This window comes from Orbicella faveolata, unplaced genomic scaffold (genome assembly GCF_042242905.1).
Source record: "Orbicella faveolata isolate gen_17 unplaced genomic scaffold, um_ofav_v1 contig_47, whole genome shotgun sequence".
Lineage (NCBI taxonomy): Eukaryota > Metazoa > Cnidaria > Anthozoa > Scleractinia > Merulinidae > Orbicella > Orbicella faveolata.
This window is the reverse complement of record NW_028301577.1, coordinates 9,414,844-9,438,332: the sequence shown is the minus strand read 5'-3', so window position 1 is coordinate 9,438,332 and position 23,489 is coordinate 9,414,844. Positions and strand designations below refer to the sequence as shown.

The 23,489-nt window shown below is 40.3% G+C and overlaps 1 protein-coding gene and 3 pseudogenes across 1 annotated transcript; all 4 read left to right on the top strand.

The window, feature by feature from the left end:
* Positions 1 to 1,050: 1,050 nt before the first annotated feature.
* On the top strand, positions 1,051 to 8,207 carry LOC149097036 (BTB/POZ domain-containing protein 6-like). Its single transcript, XM_089279903.1, has 2 exons — positions 1,051 to 1,551; positions 6,348 to 8,207. Exons 1-2 carry the CDS (start codon positions 1,209 to 1,211, stop codon positions 7,343 to 7,345), a joined length of 1,341 nt encoding a protein of 446 aa, XP_089136029.1. The 5' UTR covers positions 1,051 to 1,208; the 3' UTR covers positions 7,346 to 8,207.
* Positions 8,208 to 9,680: 1,473 nt separating this feature from the next.
* On the top strand, positions 9,681 to 11,653 carry LOC149097035 (BTB/POZ domain-containing protein 6 pseudogene; annotated as a pseudogene).
* Positions 11,654 to 16,234: 4,581 nt separating this feature from the next.
* On the top strand, positions 16,235 to 18,293 carry LOC110052676 (BTB/POZ domain-containing protein 6 pseudogene; annotated as a pseudogene).
* A 548-nt stretch (positions 18,294 to 18,841) lies between these two features.
* On the top strand, positions 18,842 to 21,990 carry LOC149097034 (uncharacterized; annotated as a pseudogene).
* The last annotated feature ends 1,499 nt before the right edge of the window (positions 21,991 to 23,489 follow it).

The following is a 23,489-nucleotide window of genomic DNA, read 5'->3' as shown; positions in this document are numbered from 1 at the left end:
GAGGGCTTTGCTTACTAAGGCTATGAAGGGCTTTGCTTACCAAGGAAATGGGAAATAATTTAAACATTAGAAATAATAAAAAATTTTTTTTTATAAATTCGGAAAAAGGCGAGATTTTAAAATTGTGAAATATCTTCCATTTTATTCACGATCTACGCCCCTTTGTCGGTTGAGCATTTTCAAGGAGGTACTATAGATTCCGGCTTGTGATATCAGGCCCGTAGCAAGCATAAAATGACTGGAGGGGCTGAGCGAGTGGCCCCCATTAACTCCAACCCTACTTCGGTCCCTCGATTAAAGCATATTTCTTGGTACATTTCAGATCACTACATTTGTCTACAATACCTTTTGTTCTTGTCTCTAATTTTCCGTTTGTGTTCACTTTGACGAAATAGAGAACTTGTTTGGGATATCGTTCTCGGAAAATTTGCCAAACAATTGCTTTCGGTTTTCTTTCTCCCCAATGAAGTCATTAGCTACGTCCACAAGGATCAGAGCATCTGTTCTGTCCTTGTGAACATGCAACATCATGAGGTGGTTCTGTCTAGAGTCTCCCGTTGTTGAGCAATATAAAAGCGCAAAATCCTAAGTTTCACTCTAGCACAGTACTATATTTTATACTGGCGGACCTCTTAGGAAACCAATAAAGTTCAAGAGGTCAAGTTCAGGGATTGTCATTGGTGCATTTCGATCCATTTTGCTTCTGTCTATTTTGATGAAAAATAAGCAGATATTTTAAAGCTGTTGGTTGTTTTTGGCAGAGCAAAAATACGATTTTGTTCCTTTACGCAATTCCAAATTGCGCAGAAGAACAACCGTACATAATCTTACTATGATCGACAATACTTTGATTCCATTGACAACTATCCATTTTAGTGGCAAAGTTCCACTTTTGTAGGAGAATTTAAGTCAAGTCTGAAAATTTCTGGGAGGGCTCGAGCCCTCCTTGCCCCTCCCCCTGCTACGGGCCTGGATATTAAGCTGGATATTAAGCTTCGTTGGGATATTAAATACGACTGATTCCTCAGATGTAACGAGTTCGTACAAACTCAGGCTAGCGTGAAGCGTGACCCGTTAGTAAAATGAGATGCAAATTTGTTCGACCACCGCTGACTGACTAATCAGTTCAATTTATTCAGCTTCCTGAGTTTCTCACAAACAACGCCTTCCAGACAGCTGAAAATCTCGCTGAATTTAACCACATAGCCATGTCTGTGATCGAGAAAAACTGGCAAACAACAAAGCCAACTATCAGAGAAAGAAGCAAGCACATGTTCAACAATGATCTCTTCAGCGATATCAAGTTTGTTGTGCGAGGAGGTCGCAATGGCGAAAGTGAAAGTAAACAAGTGATTCCTGCTCACAAGTTTGTGTTGTCGATTAGCAGTCCTGTGTTTGAAGCCATGTTTTACGGTGAGCTGGCGGAGACTGGAGACTCTATTGAACTGCCTGACTGTGAGTACGACAGTCTGTTGGAGTTGTTTCGTTACATGTACAGCGATGAAGTGATCTTGAGCAGAAGTAATGTGATGGGAGTATTGTATTCTGCGAAGAAATTGTATCAATCAGCTAACTCAAGAAAGACGGGACAACAGAAGTCCGGCAAGAAAACACAAGCACAGGCTTTATTTCAAGTGAAGTCCACATGGAACTGACGCCATCTAACATACGGGAACTAAATGACGTAACGATGTAACGATATGTCACGCAACATGTCACATCTCCCCCAATATAGAAAAACAAGTAAAAATGAAATATGAAATAAAATAAAATAAGAAAATAATGAGCCATGCAAATCTAGCATAATAAATGTTCATTGGCAAGTGTTCAATGTCTATAACCCCTTCAAAGTCCAATGATCATGGGCCTGGCCTTGTAGCCACACAGCAAGTTCTATTAAGTCTCTTTAGTATTCAAATGTCAATGTTCAATAATAGTGAGCCATAACAAGTGTTCAACAAACTAATCAAACATGCGATGCTAAAGTTAGGTTCAGTGTTCAGTACTCAAGGTTCAGTAACTGAGGCCAAGAAGCATGACAGTCAAGTATTGTAATCTGCGAGATAGGATGGTCTTTTTACAATCCGTCCTGAGCGGGTCCTTGTTATCACACCACAGTCCGACTCAGCTATCTCTCGGTTGAGTTCAACAAGGGAAGTACCGGTATCCAGGGTGCTGCTTGACTCTCCTTGACAAGTTGAGTCACCGGTTGTGTCAGGAGTGTTTGAGACTTGTGGTGGTAAATTAGTAGTAACCTCAGGAGGCAGCTCATTGGTTCTCTTCAGATGAACTCTGTTTCGTCTGTAAGAGGTCCCATCTCCTGTCTCCACTTCATATGACCTCTCATCGAGCCTTTCCACGACAACTCCCTTCTTCCACTCCTTTTTTCCCAGTACAAACGGCTTCATTCGCACAGTGTCACCCTCGCTCAGAGGGGGTAGATCTCGGGCGTTGGTGTTGTAATACCGGGCTTGCCTTTGCTGGACTTCCTTCAATTTCTCTCTCTCGTGAGCCGAGTTGAGTGTCCTTGGCTCCAACAGGGTGCTAGTTGTAGGCAGTAGAGTTCTTGTTCTTCTATTCATGAGCTTCTGGACTGGACTGCTTCCAATGCCTTGTGATGGGGTGTTGCGTTCAGCAAGGAGCCCCAAGTAGAAATCGTCTCCAGCTTTGGCAGTCTTGCGAAGCAGTCGTTTGGCAGATTTGACAGCTGCCTCTACCTTGCCATTGGCTTTGCTGTTGTAGGGGGATGTAACACTATGCTCAATGTCCCAGGTCTTTGTCATTCTCTTGAATTCTGCAGCTATAAATTGAGCACCATTGTCACTTACGAGCTGACATGGACTGCCATGTCTGGCAAAATGAGCCTTGAGTTTCTTCACCACAGTCTCAGCATCTACACGGTGCAGCTTGTCCAGTTCCCAATAGCCACTATAGTAATCCACCGTCACCAGGTAGTCTGTCTGGTTCAGGGAGAATAGATCAACAGCTACTTTCTCCCACGGCCTCTGTGGCACTTCATGGGACATGAGGGTCTCTTTGCCATGCGAGATTTCAAACAGCCTACAGGGCTCGCAGGTTGAAATCCAGTGTCTGAGTTCAGAGTTCATGCCAGGCCAATACACACTTTCCCGTGCCCTCCTGAGACAGCCTTCAACACCAGCATGGGATGCATGTATGTCTCTCTTTACTTCGGCCCTAAGTCCCTGGGGTACAACAAGGCGCTCACCTTTGAAAACGAGCCCATCATAAATGCTAAGCTCATCTCTCATGCTGTAGTAGGGGACCAGTTGGGAAGGAACGTTGGACTTGTCCTCAGGCCAGCCTTTCAGTATGGTGCTCTTCAGGGCTTGTAAGGTGTCGTCTTGTTCAGTCTCCACTCGAAACTTCTGTAACTTCCCTTGTCCAATGGGCAGGAATTGGACGGCATTGACAACTTCAAATTCATTGCAGGTTTCTTGGCCATCAGCTGGTAGGTATGATCGGCTCATCATGTCTGCCAAGTGCTATGTGTGACCCGGAGAATACTGCACTTCTATGTCATAGGCCAGACTTCTGAGCAACATGCCTTGTAGACGTTTCGGTGCCCTGTCAAGCGGTTTTTTGGTGATGGCTTCAAGTGGCTTGTGGTCCGATCTGACAACTACCCGGCGACCAAAGGCAAAGTGGTGCCACTTCTCCAGTGCAAAGACAATAGCAAGCATCTCCTTTTCTATGGTGGCATAACGGGTCTCAGGATCTGTAAGTGCTCTGCTAGCGTATGCCAGTGGTCGACCTTCTTGCATAAGTGCGGCACCAATTCCCAGGCTGCTGGCATCACACTGTATAACAAGCTCTTTGTCAGGACTGTAGTAGGCAAGGATTGGAGCTTGGGTGACTAGTTGCTTCACTTCATTGAAAGCTTTGTCTTCAGCATCGCCCCAGTACCATTCGACTCCCTTTTGTGTAAGTCTTCTGAGTGGTTCCATTACTTGGGAAAGCTTTGGAAGGAATTTTGCAAGATAATTAACAGTTCCGTTAAGTCTTTCAATGTCCTCCTTGGTCTTTGGTGTTTGCAGCTTTAGGATAGCTTCTACCTTACTTGGATCTGGTTTCAGACCCTCTGTAGTGAGTTGGTGCCCCATGAAATCCAGTTGTTTCACTCTCAGGGTCACTTTCTCCTTGTTGAGGCGGATGGATTTCTCTTCGCAGCGCTGGAGGAGTGATGTGAGGTTTCTGTCATGGTCCTGCGTGGCATCCTCAATGGTGTCTCCAACACCATAGATCAATATGTCATCAGCTATACAGGCAACACCCACCAGTCCTTCCAGGGCTTGATGGAGTCGTTTTTGGAAGATCTCAGAGCTAACAGAGAGTCCAAAGGGAAGACGTCTCCACCTGTACCTCCCGAATGGGGTAGAGAAAGTGGTAAGCAGACTGGACTCTTCTTCCAAGGTACAGTGCCAATAACCATGACTCAGATCAACTTTGCTGAAAACTTTCGCCTTTGCAAGGTCAGGGAGGATGTCATCCAGTACAGGAAGCTGGTAGTGTTCCCGCTTTAACGCGAGGTTAAGGGATCGTGGATCTATGCAGATCCGAAGACTTCCATCCTTTTTGGTTGCAATTGCCATCTGATTTACCCAGTCGGTGGGTTCATCTACGGGAGCGAGAACTCCTACCCCGACCAGTCTGTCAAGCTCCCGCTTAACCTGGTCTCGCAGCTCAACAGGCAGCCTTTTCGGTGGACGAAGTACCGGCTCTGCATCGGGCTTGATGGTCAGACGTACAGAGCCAGATAAGGTGCCAATGTCGCCATTGAATACATCAGGAAAAGCTTTTAAGACGTCTTGCTGGCCTTCAACTACTCCATTAACACTTTCAAACTTATCATAGTTGACTGTGATCAGCTTCATCTTCTCAGCTGCCTTGCGACTCAGCAGTGGGGTTAGTTCAGCTTCAACAACAACAAACTTCACCATGTACTTCTTGGAGGTTTTGGGGTTCTCTAGGAGGAGTTTACAGGTACCAAGTGCTTTCATTTGTGCTTTGTTCCACATTTCGAGGGAAATGTTGGATGGCTGAATTTCACTGTTGCCTATGCAATTTCTGGGAATGATGCTGACAGTAGCTCCACAGTCTATTTGCAGTTTGACTGGGCTGGAGTTAATGTTCATTTCACAATAGATTGGCTTATCCTTCCTAGATGCAACACCATTGACAAAAGCATTAAGGGTCTTTACAGAGGCCACATCCGAGTCGGAGTCAGAGGAGTCACAGGCCTGATTCACTAGGTGCACCTTTCCTTTCGTCTCACAGACCACAGAGCCCTTCCAGTGATTCATTTTCCCGCATGCATTGCACCGTTTACCCCATGCAGGACACAATTCTTTTTTCAGAACATGAGTCTGCAAGCAGAATTTGCACTTGAGCTTTCGTGACTGCGTGGTTTTCCTGTCAGATGATGGTTCAGGGGGGTCACTCCGTTTGCCATTCGCTCTACGTGATTGGTTTACCCAGTGGACTTCCTCAACTTTTTCACTCGCACCAATTGCCTGCAGTTGAGTTGTGGCACTTTCAGATGTGCGGCAAATATCAATACATCTCGTTAAATCCAGCTTTCGTTCTTGAAGGAGCCTTTTTCTGGCATCACCATTTCTGATGCCGAGGACAATACGGTCTCGAAGAAGAGAATCAGTCATTCGAGGGCAAGTGCAAAAGTTACATGTTTCAGCCATGTTTCGTAGTGCGATCAGGTATGCATCGAAGCTCTCGCCGACTTCTTGATTTCTTTGGTTGAACTTGAAGCGTTCATACGTCTCGTTGACTTCACCCGTGAAGTACTCGTCAAACTTGGCTATTATGGTGTCGACCTTCTCGGGGTCTTCGCCGGTGTTGTACCGAAAGGCGTTGAAGATCTCCAATGCACCTTGACCGATGGTACAGAGAAAAAGGGCTTTTTGATATTGAGCATCTTGGCTGGTAATCTTCGCTACAACCGCGTAGTTAATCCAGGTTTGTTTCCATAATTTCCACTTTTTCGGCGAACAGTCCGCAAGGTTGAGTGGAGCAGGAGGTTTTACATGTGGTAATGGCGGGCGATTCGGTTGAGCAGCGCTCAAGGTTGGTGCAGAAACGGCGTCAGCTTCAACTCCGGTTGCAGGCATGACTTGCAGCGGTTCTGAGCAGATTCTCAACCGCTGCCACCATGTATCAATCAGCTAACTCAAGAAAGACGGGACAACAGAAGTCCGGCAAGAAAACACAAGCACAGGCTTTATTTCAAGTGAAGTCCACATGGAACTGACGCCATCTAACATACGGGAACTAAATGACGTAACGATGTAACGATATGTCACGCAACATGTCACAGAAATACATGGTGCCCTCACTGGCTGATAAATGTGCGGAATATCTGCAGGATAACTTAGATGCTTCGAATGTTTTTAGCATCTTGCCAAAAGCTCAGAAATTTGAAGAGCAAAACCTGGTGGATCAATGCTGGGAAGTGATCGATAAAGAAACAGAAGAGGCTGTGAAATCAGAAGGCCTTGCGACAATTGAGAGATCCTTACTTGAAGTAGTGATAGAGCGTGACACTTTGAATATTGAAGAGATAGAGTTGTTCAAAGCGGTGAATTTGTGGGCGACAAAGAGATGTGAAAAACAAGGCTCATCAACAAATGGAAGTGTAAAAAGAAGAATTCTTGGAGAACGGATTGTGAAAGGAATACGTTTTCCAGTGATGACCGAACACGAATTTGCTTCTGTAGTTCTTGACTCTCAGATACTGACTCCAGACGAGGCTCTCAAACTGTTCAAATATTTCAATTCAGTCCCAGACACTCCAGTAGGATTTCCAGAGACCAAAAGAACTGGTTTCAAGGAATTGTTTGAGCGTTGTCACAGATTTGGTTCCGTGGCTCACACTGGCTCAGGTTATCCTTATTCACCTGATAAACAAGACTGTCTCATTTTTAAGGTCGACAAAGACATCTCCTTACTTGGAGTAACACTATTCGGAAGCAAACACAATACCTATTCTGTGACTATAAAGATAACAAGGCTGGACTATGAAAAATGTCTTCAATCCAAACCAGGGAAGTTTTCCTCTGCGTTGATGAAGTACAAATCAGTTTCTTACTACGGCTTTAATATTTTCTTTGACCAACCCGTTTCTTTAAAAAAGGCTGTCGAGTACCGTGTCGAGGCTTCTATCTCTGGGTCCAATTCTTGTTTTGGTCAAAATGGTCAAGATAATGTGCTTTGTTCAGGCGTTAGATTTAAATTTAGATCAAGTAGTTATAGTACCAATGGAACAAACGTTGAACGAGGACAATTTTCTGAGTTTCTTTTCACCGTAAAATAAATGCAAGTGTTCTTTTAATTTATCAACCACAGAAACGCTTAATAACCGGTTCAGGTCAAATTTCTGCGTGGAGTTTATTTGAACGGTCCGTTTATCAGTGAGTACGCTCGTTTTTGTTTGCTTTTTTTTTATATAAGAACGTCTAATGTCGGTGCTGAGGTTGAATAACGTTCTTATATTTTTTTTTTATGATTTGAGGCTGAAAACGTTCTTAAGATGTTCTTAAATTTACTTGGCATTCACTATTTCAATAAATCAAAGCTGAGAGAATTTAAGGTCAACTACCTTGATGACACTTAAGACTTTATATCACCTGATGACTTTGATGGTGCGGAAGTTATTTTGGAACAGTTATAAGAACTGCTGATTATTACCAATTGAGATGTTTTTCATGCAATAAGAAAACCATTGTATAATGTTATACAAAACATGCTCTTAAGTATTTGGGTTAATTTACATTTTTTTGCTACCTTTATTTTATGCTTTTCATTTAATATACGGATTAGCAAAATTAAAACGTTCTTAATCGGCTCTTGGCCCGAGGAATGTTCTTAGTACGTTCTTAAAATTTTGGTTAATCTCAGCCTCAACGTTCTTATAGAAAAGGTTCTTATATAGAACAAAAAGAGTGTAGCTGGTTATTGTGAATGTCGACCAGAGCAAAGAGCCACTCATTTCCTAGATTCAGTCAGGCTGAAACATTAATGAACAATGTTATTACCAAGGGAGAGTTCAGATTTGTTGTAACTTGCTAATGTGAAAATGGTTTGTTATCTATGTATAGCGAGAAATTGTTCTGTATAATATATGTAACAGTGGTGATATTAATGTTACGTAATAATATTTGTACGACATCCTTTTACTTTATAGCTACACGAGTTGTTTTCTGTTTTTCATGTCGTTTGTTTCAAAAGCACGTATTTTCCTGACCTGAAAATTAACCGACTATTTGTTTTGATAGTCCCAATATCCTTTTTGAGGTGCACACAAAAACTAGTGAAAACCGGTGAGCAATCAGAATTGTTGGTAATTTTGAGTAAAAACTTCAGAATTACCTAACTTCACTAACATTCAAATGGACTGTATGTATACCTCCTTGTTTATGTCCAGAAACATGGCATCAAGAATTTATAACTAAGAGTACTTACACTGGATGATCCATTCAAAAGACGTAAGCCTCATTACACCTTTTTGTTGAAACATATAATATAATATCGTCTGTGTTGAATGCTGCCAATTTTTTGCCCCACATCCCCCTTCCGTCACCTTCTTAAGCAATAAAGAGCTACCTTAATTTCCTTTGCATTTTCCTTACATCTTAACAGATCACTCTAAATCACTGGATACCTAGATCTATTACTAGATCACTTACTAGTTAATTGAGAACGTCATGATAGCTTATAACAGGACACAAAGCAATTGCTTGTATCCGTGTGAGACTGAAAAACGTTTAACGGCATTCAGAGTGACTGAGTTGTAGTGTCCGTGTACGTACAGAAAGGGTAATTTTTTTTATAACGAATATACGGGCGCTCTGCCAGTCTGTAATAGAGGGGTTTCCGTAAGGAGTACGAGTGGTTGGACTGCATTTGAAAAGTATAACTATTATAAAATGACATACAGTCATACAGTCAGCATACAGAAAAAAAAAAAGAAATTAAACAATAAAATCATCCGAAAGTATAACGACTCATTCAATCTCTGATTACTACTTGAAAATTATTCATAGAGCAAGCTGATTAGATCTGCTAAATGCTGGGTTCCCATGACGAGATCGGGCGCAGCCAGCGGGTGCGGACAGGTTACTGCAAAAGCGGTCATATTAAATTAAAAATTGAGGCTACATCTTCATCCAGTTTATGGGAAAATGAGGTGTTTCGGTTTTAGCGCTTGTTCATCATCATTGATCGGAGTGAGGTCCATAGTTTTATTTCTTATTTTATTCCGAGTAACATTAAAGTTAGTAGGACTGTACATAGCCTACTTAGCTTGAAGCTGGTTGGATGTTGCACGCGTGTGCTTCTTCGGCGGCCGAGAAACCGCGAGGGAAAATCGATCTCAACTCGGTTACTTCCCCTTCTCCTCGAGGCCTCGCCTACCCAAGCTTGGAAGATTGTTTCAGGCGTTCGGTCAGTTGAGAAGCAGCAAGAAGAAAGGGGAAAATAAATTAAAAAAAAACAGGGTTAATTCTTCTTTTTCCAAATTGTTTGCCGTCTTTTTTGTTCGTGCTTGCCTCATTCCCTCTTGCCCCTAGCTTTTAGCGTGACGCGTGACAGGTTGATAGATGAAATGCAAAATTTCTTCAACTACCGCTGTACTGATTGACTTCCAGAAACAACGCTTTTTAACGTCTAGTATTTCGGGACAGATCGAGAGCTGAAAATCGCACCATCTTTTACCCAGAGAGCCATGTCTATCCTCGCAAAGAAAAGTTGGCAAACAGTAAGACCGACTATCAGAGAAAGAAGCAAGTTCATATTCAACAATGAACTGTTCAGCGATGTGAAGTTTGTTGCTCGAGGGCCCGAAAGTGAAAGTAATCGAGTGATTCCTGCTCACAAGTTTGTGTTGTCGATTAGCAGTCCTGTGTTCGAAGCCATGTTTTACGGTGAGCTGGCGGAGACTAGAGGCGCTATTCAACTGCCTGACTGTGAGTACGACAGTCTGTTTGAGTTGTTTCGTTACATGTACGGCGATGAAGTGAACTTGAGCGGAAGTAATGTGATGGGAGTATTGTATTTGGCGAAGAAATACGTGGTACCTTCACTGGCTGATAAGTGTACGGAATATCTGCAGGATAACTTAGATGCATCGAATGTTTTCAGCATCTTGCCACAAGCTCAGAATTTTGAAGAGCAAAACCTGGTGGATCAATGCTGGGAAGTGATCGATAAAGAAACAGAAGAGGCTGTGAAATCAGATGGATTTGCGACAATTGAGAGATCCTTACTTGACGCAGTAGTGGAGCGTGACACTTTGAATATTCCGGAGATAGAGTTGTTCAAAGCGGTGAATTTGTGGGCGACAAAGAGATGTGAAGAACAAGGCTTATCGGCAGATGGTAGTGAAAGAAGAAGAATCCTTGGAGGACGTATTGTTAAAGGAATACGTTTTCCAGTGATGACTCAGCATGAATTTGCTTCTGTAGTTCTTGACTGCAAGATACTGACCCAAGACGAAGCTTTTAACCTGTTCAAATATTTCAATTCAGTTCCAGACACTCCAGTAGGATTTCCAGAGACTAAACGAAACGGTTTGAAGGAATTGTTTGAACGATGTTGCAGATTTGGTTCCGTGGATCACACTGACTCAGGTTATCATTATTCACCTGGTTAAAAAGACGCTCTTCGTTTTGAGGTCAACAAAGACATTTCCTTGCTTGGAGTAACACTCTGCGGAAGCAAAAATTGTGAATATACTGTAGCTATTCAGATAGAGCGTTTGTTTGGTACTGAGTATCGTGATCTTTGTTCCCAAACAGGAACATTTTCCTCTGCGTGTATCGAGTCAGATATAGTTTCTTACTATGGTTTTAATGTTTTCTTCGACAGTCCAGTTGACATAAAGAAAGACGTCAGACATCGTTTGGAAGCCTACATTTCTGGCGACGCCAACTCTTGTTTTGGTCAAAATGGTGAACGTACTGTGGTGTGTTCGGGGGTTAGATTTTATTTTAAAAACAGTTTGGACAGTACCAATGGAACGAAAGTTGAACGAGGACAATTTCCAGGGTTACTTTTTACTTTGAAATAAATGGTTAATTTAATTGACCTATTCGATCTGAGTAGTCAAACACAGGATGAAAGCACTCTATTTTAAAATATATCACCCAGGTTCAATAAATTTGTTTATTCAGAAGCTTGCAATTCAACCTAAATTTGTAGCACCTAGGGAACTATAATGGACTTTGACAAGAGATAATCTCTTGACTTTGAACAGTTATCTTTTGAACTTTTCAACATGTGAGGCAGTCTCAATCTGATATGAGACAGGCCGATAAAAAGCCTGCTGATGTAAATAGTGTTCTTATGTAGTATAGAATTGATTGTTTCTTCATATATTAACTCTACAATTGCTTGTAATTTTGTTATCATTTGGTAGTTTAGCAGTTGCAATTGCAATATTCTACAATATTATGTGAATAACATCACTGAACATTCGATTCCTGAATGCTAATTCAGTAGTAATGCCTTGTATATTTGTTGTGATCGCACAAATGCGATTTACAATACGTGATTCAGTCCTTGTTTCAATTTCCTATAAAATAAAGTAGCCTTTCCTACGGATCTGATTTCGTTGCGAGAAAAACTGCGACAACCATTATGATTTGACATGCCCTAAAGTAATTTGCGATAAGAAATTGCAGCGGAGTAGACAACAATTTGCTGATGATTTTCTTGAATGCAAGATACTGACACAAGACGAATCTTTTATGATATTTTTAAATGTTTGAATTCAATTCAAAACAATCTAGTAGGATTTTCAGAGACCATCAGACTGGCTTCAAGAAATTGTTTGGTCATTGATTGTCGCAGATTTGGTTGCCTGGATCACACTGATTCAGGTTATCCGTATTCACCTGATGAAGAAGATCTTCAAAGACATCTCCTTACTTGGAGGTACACTGTACAGAAGTAAAAATAATACTGTGTATTCTCAGAGTAACGATACAGGTTAAAGATCTGAGTGAAAAGAAATATCTTATTCCAAATCAGAAAAGATTTTCTTGAGTCTTACAAGTATGAATGAGTGTCTTATTACGCCGCTTCAATATTTTCTTTGACCAACCCGTTTTGTTAATGAGGGGCTCCGATTATCGTTTCGAAACTTCTACTGATTTCTGGGCTCATCTTTTGTTTTGGGCATAATAATGGTTAAGATAATGTGCTTTGTTTAGGTGTTATATTGACACTGTATGAGCCATAGGCACGCAAGGCGGGCAAGAGTTATTTTTTGTGAATTAAAAGCCTCTGGATGTAGCAGCACTCAGAGCACTCTTCTTAACAGTTATAATATGGTTAATCCAACAAGTTAGTTTGGCAACGATGAACAGGGGAAAACACAAATTTAGAATTTATTTCACCTTAGGATATGTGATATCAAGCGTACTTTTATCAAGGTTTGATTTTAGCCAGTCGATAAGTGGCTTTGTTTATTAGAACTACATGGAGCTGTTACAAGCAAGGCAGCTAAACATCATGCAGTCTGCAATAGTAGCTAACGGTAAACGGCAGATTGGTGTTGATTCTGGATAATTTTTCTGACTCATTTTATGACAAGAACTAATTAAATTATAACATCGTCACGCGATAGTATGGTCTCGCTCTGTTGCCAACAATGATCGTAGTTTTTTCAAATTATATCGATATCAAAACCTATTTAAACGAAAAGATATTATTGAAGGTAAACAGCGTTACCTTATTGAAGACTTGAAACAACCAGACGCATAAAAAACTGTATAACCTTTACAAAACGCCGTGAAATCTGTAGACTTGAGGAACTGAGTTTCCTCGTCCCATTATACTTCTCAACGCCTGAGAGCCTTTTTGGTGAGAAAAAGTCAGTTTTGGAATCTGTAAAGAACCACTGCGCCGCCTCAAAGTCTAATCTAATTAATTTGCGGTTTAACTTGCCGCCATGGAGTCTTCAGGAATATTTGAAGAGTTTCCATAAAGCAAACCTTTAAGGGACGGACCATTAAAAAAGTGATTGGCGGGTGGGGAAAAAAACAAAACAAAAAAAATTCATGCAAGGGAGGGTGACTGAAAAAACAAATTCGCGCGAAGAAGAATTAAGTGAAGGGAAAAAAAATCCTGCAGAAAGAATTGCACTGTCGGGCTCACAAACTGTACACGTCTGAAGCACACCTTGGCAGCCACTTTATACTGAAGTTTTAATTTCTTGGTCCTGGTTTTCTATTCAATTAGGAAAACGTTCATTTTCCTCTTCCAAGGCTGACACATTTTGTGAGCAGCAACCTCATATGGACACTGGTAACCAAAGACCCTTGGAGAAAAAGCTTTATGGATAAACAGCCATCCTGCTTGATTCGTGTGCACTTAAGCAAGCAAAACCCGTGTTTTGAAAGCCTCGGCAAGTGATTTCACATCTGACATGTATAAATGACGATTGTGGACACAGATGTGCACACCCTTGGCGAACCGTTACACTTAAGATGGCCGCTAAGATCAACGTTGAACAAATGTCGTAATCAAAGAGAAACATTGAGGTGTTAACACAACCGATGCATTTAGCACAGGCTGTTTCAATCTATTTTAAGTTTTTGACAAAGTATTCGATGCATTACCATTCAAGTCCAATCGATACATTAAATTTATCGGCTGAGAATCGTGGAAAACGCAACCGTTGAAAAAAGCTTCAATTTCGCAAAATTTTCTTATTCCTCTAGGGGAATAAGCCGTTTGGCCCCATATTTGTTTCTGGACGGCCACTCCGAGATTCCTAGCTAAAACCTTGCTTCACTGCATGCCAAAAATGAATTTTATTACAAGGGGAAGATATTATTGAAGATATTTCCCAAAAAATCAAACACAAAATATGCAATGCAGTCCCATCAGTTAGGTAACAGCACTTAAATGTGTCTGATACTTGGTTATGTTTCCTTCGGAGTAGAATTTTGACAGTAAAGAAAAACGACTGTGTGAAAGATAAAAATTATTTGTTTGAAGCTTATTCCAGGCAATCTGATTGTGGCGAGTGTCAAGATTCAGATTATGACAGTAGAATATCTCCGACCCCCCCCCCCCCCCCCCCCCGCCCGCCAAAAAAAAAAAATTCCTGCAGGGAACTTGACCCCGAAAAAACGTTAGGAGGACTGAACATCAACTAATAAGGATTGGATTGCTAAGTTTAAATTTGACAGCCCTATTATATTGCTGGTGATTTGCATGTTAACTGTTCACTGTTCTTGACGGAGCAGTAAATACGTTCTAATTTTCTGTAATTATAAGACATTTTTAAAAGGTCGTCTCTTTTAACACTAGTAGAGTACAGTAGATGTGCATTTTTTTTTTTAAATTTTTAAATGATTTATTCATCATGAAAAGGTCAATTTCGAAAAAAATGCGGTACTTCCCAATGAGAAATTTCCGTCTTTTTTACTACCAAGGACTGCGATAATGCAGTTCAACCCCTATTAAACGGCCACCCTCGGGGAAATGGATAGTGGCCGCTTAAAAGGGGTTGGCGTCTAAATAGAGATAAAAACAATAGAAAAGCCTTCATCGGGACTTTGATTACTGGTCGCCTAGTAAGGGTGGCCGTTTAATAGGTGGCCGCTTAATAGCGGTTGAACTGTATTACAACACCTTATTATCCAATTTCTGCCGAATTTCTGCTCCATTTTCTATCACTTTTAGCTCTAAAAGTGGCCGTGGTCGCTTACGAGAGGAAGTCGCCTACAAGAGGTTCCAAACATAGTGATGAGCGTGGAAAACTTTTGGTATTTTGGAAAACTGTTTGCTGAGGAGAGGTGGTCGCTTACGAGCGGTGGTGGCAACCGGAGGTTCGACTGTGGTCTTTCACGTAGACTTAAGGGTTCTTTGCCTAGCAGACTGCGAATAGCCCCTCTTTTGCTTAGTCCGTCGAGCGAGACCTTCTTTTGATTCTCCTTCTCTGGGAAACTCATCTTTTAGAATCTTTTTAATAAGGAGGGATTTTTGGCTTTAGGATTTGAGCGAATATTTCCCTTAAGAATTTTCCTAAAGACGTCTTGTTACTGAGATAGTGTGAACAGAAGTTTTCTATTCACATATACAGTACAGGTTAAACGAAAGCAAAAACTTCGCCCGTTTGTCTACGTTACCATAGAATCCTTTTCAAATCATGATAATGTCTTTTAATTTAAAAACCCTGTAGTCAATAATTTTCAATGAAATATGGAACGTGCTTGTAAAAATGAAACTCTCACGTCGTTTGTCTTCTCCATGTATACTTGGGTCATACGTATGTAATGAAATCGCCAGACCCTCCTTTTTCTGCAGACATATGCAAAGTATAGTCACAGTATTGCAGCCTAGCGCAACTCTGACAACGTGGTGCAGTTTTGAGCTGTTCAGCTTGTGTCATCCTAAAGAGGCCCAAGTGCAGAATAGGTTAGTTTACCAGTCATTCGTTAACTTTCATACATTCTTCCTCGTGTTTTTCGCTTCCCCTACCCCTTTTTGGGGAGAGCAGGGATGGCGGAGTGGTGAGAGCGCTCGCCTCCCACCAGTGTGGCCCGGGTCCGATTCCGGCCCGGTGCCATATGTGGGTTGAGTTTGTTCTTGGTTCTCGCCTTGTTCCGAGTTTTTCTCCGGGTTCTCCGGTTTTCCTCCCTCAACATAAACCAACATCTCCAAATTCCAATTCCACCAGGATAGAGGACCCGCATGGAAACCAGCTAAGGCTGATGTGGCTTTAAATCTCTTAATTTCTTTCCCGTTTGCGCCTGCAAAAAGGCGTAGGGTAGCTTTTTTCGTGACAGTGAATATCTATATACTGTATTAAAATTCTTATTTGGGTCCAAGGCTATAGAGGAATTTGCTTACCAAGGCTATGAAGGGCTTCTGTTTACCAAGGAAATGGGAAATAATTTAAACAATAGAAACAATAAAAACTTTTGTTATAAATTCGGAAAGTGGCAAGATTTTAAAATTGTGAAATATCTTCCATTTTATCGACGATCTATGTACACCCCTTTGTAGGCCGAGCATTTTCAAGGAGGTACTTTGATTCCGGCTTGGGATATTAAGCTGGATATTAAGCTTCGTTGGGATATTAAGCCGTCTTCACATTAAATACGACTGATTCCTCAGATGTAACGAGTTCGTACAAATTCAGGCTAGCGTGAAGCGTGACCCGTTAGTAAAATGAGATGCAACTTTGTTCGACCACCGCTGACTGACTAATCAATTCAATTTAGTCAGTTTCCAGAGTTTCTCAGAAACAACGCCTTCAAGAGAGCTGAAAATCTCGCTGATTGTAACCCAAGAGCCATGTCTGTTATCGAGAAAAACTGGCAAACAACAAAGCCGACTATCAGAGAAAGAAGCAAGCACATGTTCAACAATGATCTCTTCAGCGATGTCAAGTTTGTTGTGCGAGGAGGGCGCAATGGCGAAAGTGAAAGTAAACAAGTGATTCCTGCTCACAAGTTTGTGTTGTCGATTAGCAGTCCTGTCTTTGAAGCCATGTTTTACGGTGAGCTGGCGGAGACTAAAGACCCTATTGAACTGCCTGACGGTGAGTACGACAGTCTGTTGGAGTTGTTTCGTTACATGTACAGCGATGAACTGAACTTGAGCGGAAGTAATGTGATGGGAGTGTTATATTTGGCGAAGAAATACATGGTGCCCTCACTGGCTGATAAATGTGCGGAATATCTTCAAGATAACTTAGATCCATCGAATGTTTTCAGCATCTTGACACAAGCACAGAAATATGAAGAGAAAAAACTAGTGGACCATTGCTGGAAAGTGATCGATGAACAAGCAGAAGAAGCTGTGAAATCGGAAGGATTTGTGACAATTGAGAGATCCTTACTTGAAGCAGTGGTCGAGCGTGACACTTTGAATATTCAAGAAATAGAGTTGTTCAAAGGGGTGAATTTGTGGGCGACAAAGAGATGTCAGGAACAAGGCTTATCGACAGATGGAAGTGAGAAAAGAAGAATTCTCGGCGAACAGATGGTGAAAGGAATACGTTTTCCATTGATGACCCAACATGAATTTGCTGCAGTTGTTCTTGACAGCAAGATACTGGCCCCAGACGAGGCTTTTAGCGTAGTAAAATATTTTAATTCGGTCCCAGACACTCCAGTAGTATTTTCCGAGAAGAAGAGAAGGGAATCGTTTCAGCGTTGTTACAGATTTCGTTCCGTGGTTCACACTGGCTCTGGTCATCCCTATGCAGCTGATAAAAGAGACTGTCTTCTTTTTGAGGTCGACAAAGACATCTCCTTACTTGGAGTGACACTCTGTGGAAGCAGAAATGATAATTATGGTGTAGGTATTCAGATAAAACGTTTAGATAAGGGTAAGTGGAATGGTATTTGTTCGAAAACAGGAAAATTTTCTTCAGTACATATCGAGTCAGAGTTAGTCACTGTCTGTTACTACGGTTTCAATATTTTCTTTGACCGTCCAGTTGTTATAATGAAAGGTGGCCGCTACCGGATTGAAGCTTCCATCTGTGGTGCCAATTCGTGCTTTGGTGTAGATGGTAGAAAATCCGTGTTGTGTTCAGGAGTTACATTTAGTTTTGGGAGCAGTTCTGAGAGTAGCAATGCAACCAGAGTTGAACAAGGGCAATTTCCAGAGTTTCTTTTTTCTGTAACATAAATAGTTCTAAATTCGCTTTCAACCCGGAATTTTGATTCGAAATTAGGTTTTAATTAAATTGGCCTTTTATTGGAAAGTCATGTAAATCTGTGGGCACCCTTCAGCATTGAATGGAATTAGTTTTACACGAGTTGGGTGACAGCGATCAGTAGTAATAAATCGGGGTGTTTTTGATGCGTACAATTTTGGCATAAAAGTAATGAAGATGATCGTTGAACGATCGAAATATTTCTTGTTTTAAACTCAAAGTTGTTGTCCATTTTTTTAAAAAATAGTTACTTGCCTGCTATTATCCAGACCAAATGAAGTACTATTTTTTTTTTTGAGGTAACCAAAACAACAAAGAACGGATAACATCCAGACAGATTGCCAATGACCATAAACTTGTGCTATCGACGCACAAAACAATTCAAGAAATCATTGCTTTTTCTGTGTAAAGTATTTTTTCTCATATAATATGATGGTTTAGGTTTGCATAATTACGATATTCTTTCAGACAGTTTAATTTTAATAAGGAACTCAGTGTTCTGTAGAAACTGGCCTACTGATGCAGATATCGTTTATCTTTTTCTTTGTTGATAAATAAATAAAATAAAACAAAAAGTGGATTTCCCATGCCATCTTCAGTTTTTAGCCAATCGTAATGATTCGATTTAGTGCCCGGGGCGCTTATTTACTTTTGGTACCTCAAGGGAGCGCGCTTATTGGAGAGAGGGCGCTTGTTTCTTTTTTTGAGAAACAACTGGATGTTCAAAACAAAATTTTAAGACGGTATTTATTAAGAAAGGAACAATAACTGAAATTGGAACCGTAACAAATGTACAGTGAATGGTCAGTTAACGTGAGGGAATTTTAATCTATTTCGACGCTGATAGCTTTGACAGTGTCACGGTACATCGATACGTAAATAAAAGCTCCCTGGTGCGGCATCTTCGACGTCCGACTCGGTGATTCCGTCGAAAGGATCCTTGACCTGTGAAATGCTCATGGCTTGTTGAACAACGTTGAGTCGTTCTAGCCTTGCATGGCACGGCTGATTTTCCTTGAACCAGTGAATAATATTAGAATGGGGGCGCTAACTGGAATAGGGGCGCTTATTAATAAAAACACATTCGAAGAGGGGGGGGGGGGACTTATTGGAAGGAGGGCGCTAAATCGAATCATTACGGTATTTTGAATTTTTTCATGATGATCCATTGGACTAAATAACTGTCTCTCAGAATTTTGTCTACTCCTACCTCATGTACAGGTAGCATAAAGGTTCCCTCACCTTACACTATTTCAAGCTTATCAGACTTATTACTTTGTTGGGATGATCAGCTTTGATCTAGTTGTTGACTTCAGCTTAACATTTTCAATTCCCACCTTTAAGTGCACCAATCAACACTTAATGGGTTTTCGTCAGTGTTTCTTATAGGAAGCAAGTTAACAAAGAGATGGTCTTGTTGAGCATTGTGCAACAGAAGTTTGGAATTGCTAAATGAGCGTACACTAGATTTCGTTGCGATCGATGAGGATTAATTCATGTTAATAACGACAATCACGTAGCGCATTATTTCTTATATTTTATTGAATTGAGAACTTTCTGATACCCAGCTTCAACATAATATATGAAATATGAGTACATCCTAGTTGTATTCTTTACTGTTAAACTTCCAGGAGACGTTAATTAATTACTGTAGCATGCAGAGCGCTTGAAAACCGGGAACTGATGACGACTTGACTTGTTTTGACGCCTTATCCTGGAAAGGCAACACGTGAACCGTTAGTGACTATGATGACATCTAACTCTCATTCACGAACTGATTAGCTGGTCAGACGACATTTTACGTATCAGGATCAATTTTCGCTCGCAAAGTTACGCTTTGGCAGCAATATTATCATAAGTAACAGTAGTAGCCTATTTCAGGCTGGAGTCCTAGTTTTAAGGCATGATACATCGAATTAGGTGACGTGACAAATCTGATTTTAAATATGACCCATCTAATTTAATAATAATATAATAATAATAATAATGATAATAATAATCATAGATTTATATAACGCTAATTAGATTTCTATAACGTTTCTTTAGTGCGTGACAAACATCTTATCGTGATATATCTAATTTTATTGCGTGATACACCTATTTTAAACACACGACCTTTCTATTACAGTTGTTGTTGTTGATGATGATGATGATAATGACGATGATGATGATGACTTTATTACCGTGTTAATTACATCTAGCAGTGGAGAATCCCCACTGCTAATAGGACACACCTAACTAGAACTATTTAAACATAATATACAGAAAAGTCCTACAAGAGAAATAAAAATTATGAGTTGCAAAGATGGCAGCCACTACATCCATCTAGGATGTTGTCTAGATCTAGTCTTAAACTGCTTGAGATTTATCGCCGATCTTTCTTTATTTGTTAGTTTGCTCCATAGACTTGGGTCTGGATATCGAATTGAATGTTTTCCGTACGTAACAGTGTTAAATCTAGGTAAATGAAAATCTCTCTGCCGTAAACTATAACTGTGGCTATTAGTATAAAACATGTTACAAACAGTCCGCGGGCACAAATTACGTTTAACCTTATAAATTAAAATACATATGTATTGTAGTCTCCTATTATACAATGTTGGTAGATTGGCTTTCAATGCATGCATGCATTTCTAATTTTAATGCGTGACCCATTTAGCTTTAACGTATGAGATTTTCACTAAGTGCGTGATATTTTCGTGTAATATGTCGAATTTAATTTTGATGCGTACTAGCAAAGGAGCTTATCCTGCATTGTCCGCAGGTCAGGGGGCACATAGTTTCCAAGGAGGTTCGCATGTTATAGAACTTTGTTTTGCCGCATTGTGACTTCCAAAGTCTACAAGTCCTGTGGTATGCATCAGCACAAGCTACATATCGAAAGTAAAAGAAAAAAAAAAGAAGAAGAATATGAAGGAAAAGAAGGATAACAACAGGAAAAGTAACGATTGGGAACAGGAGAATGAGCTGGAAGAAAACAAAGGAGTAGAATTGAGAAGAAGAAAGAGAAGGAGAAGAAGGCAAGGCGAAAACGTAAAAAAAAAAATGGCAAGGAAAAGGAGAAGGACTAAGGAAGAGGAGAAGAAGGAGCAGGAACACAGACAAGTTCATAAATCCCTATAACGTTCGCCACCATATTTGGAGAGGAAAAACGGATAGACATAGGACAATTCACTTGGCTTGTAACAAAGAGTTGATGTGGGGAAAAAACAAACTCACGTGGGCATCCTTGTTTGTTAGGCCCAATAGCTTCTTGTCCGTTCCAGCAACAACCGTAAACCGGGTTGGTCCACTCACATGACATCCAACGAAGAGAGCATGCGCGGGGCTAGCGTGAGGACGCACACTTTGTGAGGGAGCAATATCGTCCCCAAAAATCGAGTAATTCTCTGGTTACCTCTATAAAAACTACTATATGCCGGATAAAGGCAAGACCAAAGGAAAGCACAAGAGAGGAGAACGTGGCTCTGTCGAAGAAGACCAACAAGGATCTAAACGTGCGAACATGGCGGACGCCAAGCTTCAAATAACGTCTAAGGTTAATAATGACGAAGCGTTGTCTGGGGCCAACAAGGAAGAAACCGCATCAAAGGCTAGTGCCGAGGAGACTAATCATTTAGAACTAAAGGAAATGCTGGTTGACATTCAGATTACGGTCTCCAATATTCTTCGTGAAAACACAAACTCGCCAACGAGGTTGCTGAGCTACGGAACACCTTTTTACAACAGAAAGGTGATCTTACCAACGTTAAAACCGCCTTGGCCAAGTCTCAGAAACAACAAGACGATTTGGAAATTCAGCTAGACGCAGCGAGAAAAAAAATCAACGACCAAGAAGCGGAAATCGCAGAATTATACGATCTCCAAGACGCACTGGAACAATATACTAGAAAAAACTCACTCGAAATCCACGGAGTCCCGGAATCCGCGTACACCTCAACCGAGGAGGTTGTCCTTAAGCTCGCCGAGGCTTTAGACGTGGATATAAATCCAAACGACATCGAAATATCACACAAGCTCCACAGGAAAGGTGTAAAACCAATTATTGTAAAGTTTCAAAGCCATAAAGCGAAAACAAGAATGTACAAGGGGAGAGCCAAGTTGAAACATGTCCGCGTCTCTGACCTATACCCCCGACTGCATTCTGATCATTGCCTCGGTGCAAGACAAAATCGAGTATTCTTTTAGCGACAAGTTCGGAAGAATCGTGTTAATTACTATTGTTATCAACTCTTTAATGCTATCGCTCTGCAATATTTACGCCCCAAACAATCAAAGTGAACAACTAGAATTTTTGCAAGAACTAAATAATTGTCTTATAGACAAATCAGAACTGACTACACTGATTTCAATTCAAACTTATTCATAGAATTGTTGTAATAAAAAAGGAACTTTTTAGATACGGAATCAAAACGGATGATGAATGCCTCTATTGCGCTGAACATGATTCAATTGATCACACATTTAACGATTGCGAATTTGTTAAGAGTTTTGTTAAAAACGTCATCGACTGGTTTAATGCCGTCAATAATTCGAATTTTAGTCTAACAATAGAAGAAAAACTATTTGGCATCATGCCCGGCCCATACGATAAAACATTATTAAAGAAATTTAATTATACGATCTTGTTTATGAGATTCTACATCTACACTTGTAAGATGCAAAACAAAGCTATTCACCTCTCCACTTTCGTTGATAAAGGGTTAACCAAATACAGGATAGAACATCTTTCTTAATAATTAAATAGGAAAAAACACCCCTCCTCCAAAGCATTACAAGTGACATGCACTTGTATACACACCTATTTCACTTAAATATTATAATTGGCACTAGTAACAATGTAAATACTGTACTTGTAAACACACTTATATTATATTACATTATATTATATTATATTATATTATATTATATTACCTATATGTTATAATTAGCACTTGTAATAATGTAAATACTGCTCTTGTAACAATGTAAATACTGTACTTGTAAACACATCTACATCATTTATATATTAAAAAAAAAAAAAAAAAATGACATCTATTTACCAAAGAATGAGAGACAAAGCAGCTCTACCAAAAACCCTGGTGAAGCCCCATCTGAAAAAGGCGTGAGTATGGTGGTTTTCTCTTTACAAGTTATTATTGTTGTACAATTGCGGAGTCTGGTATCACTTAGGTGACTCAAGATGGAACTCTAATTTATTTTTTTACCCATCAAGGTATCTTTTAAGGGTGCACACAAAGAAACCTAAACATCGTCATATCAAGCTGATTTTTGTCAAATCCATCAAAAAGTTTTCTCGCACGCGATTGGCGATGCAGCCAAACCTGGTAGCTCCTGGTGAATATCAGATGGCATTTGACGTACGAATTTTCTGTTTTCATTTGATATTCTCACATCTGCAATTGACAAAATAATTAAAGTATATATACACTAAGCTAAATTAAATAAAAAGTCTTCCTAAAAGAGCCTATACTATATCTTCGCTGCTCGTAATTGATAGCTTCTGGACAAAAATATGTGACAATTTTCACCCCAAATGGAGGACTGAGTATTTTTTTATCTATCAATCACGTCAGACAAAATCTTTGAAATAGAATGTGAACTTCTTTATCGACATCAGTCAAGTCTGACTATATCTATTATTTGGCTCGTTGCTTTAGAATAGTATCTTTTGGGGATCACGTGACACACATAATTCTTGATGACAAGATGACAAGATGACAAGATGACAATGAGATGATTTAGTCTTCTTTTTAAACAATAACAACAACAACAA

Excerpts from the sequence above, each read along its gene's own strand:
- LOC149097036 (XM_089279903.1), top strand. The coding sequence starts at position 1,209 with ATGTCTGTGATCGAGAAAAACTGGCAAACAACAAAGCCAACTATCAGA. Across the intron at positions 1,552-6,347 it reads GGGAGTATTGTATTCTGCGA|AGAAATACATGGTGCCCTCA; the intron begins AGAAATTGTATC and ends GCAACATGTCAC.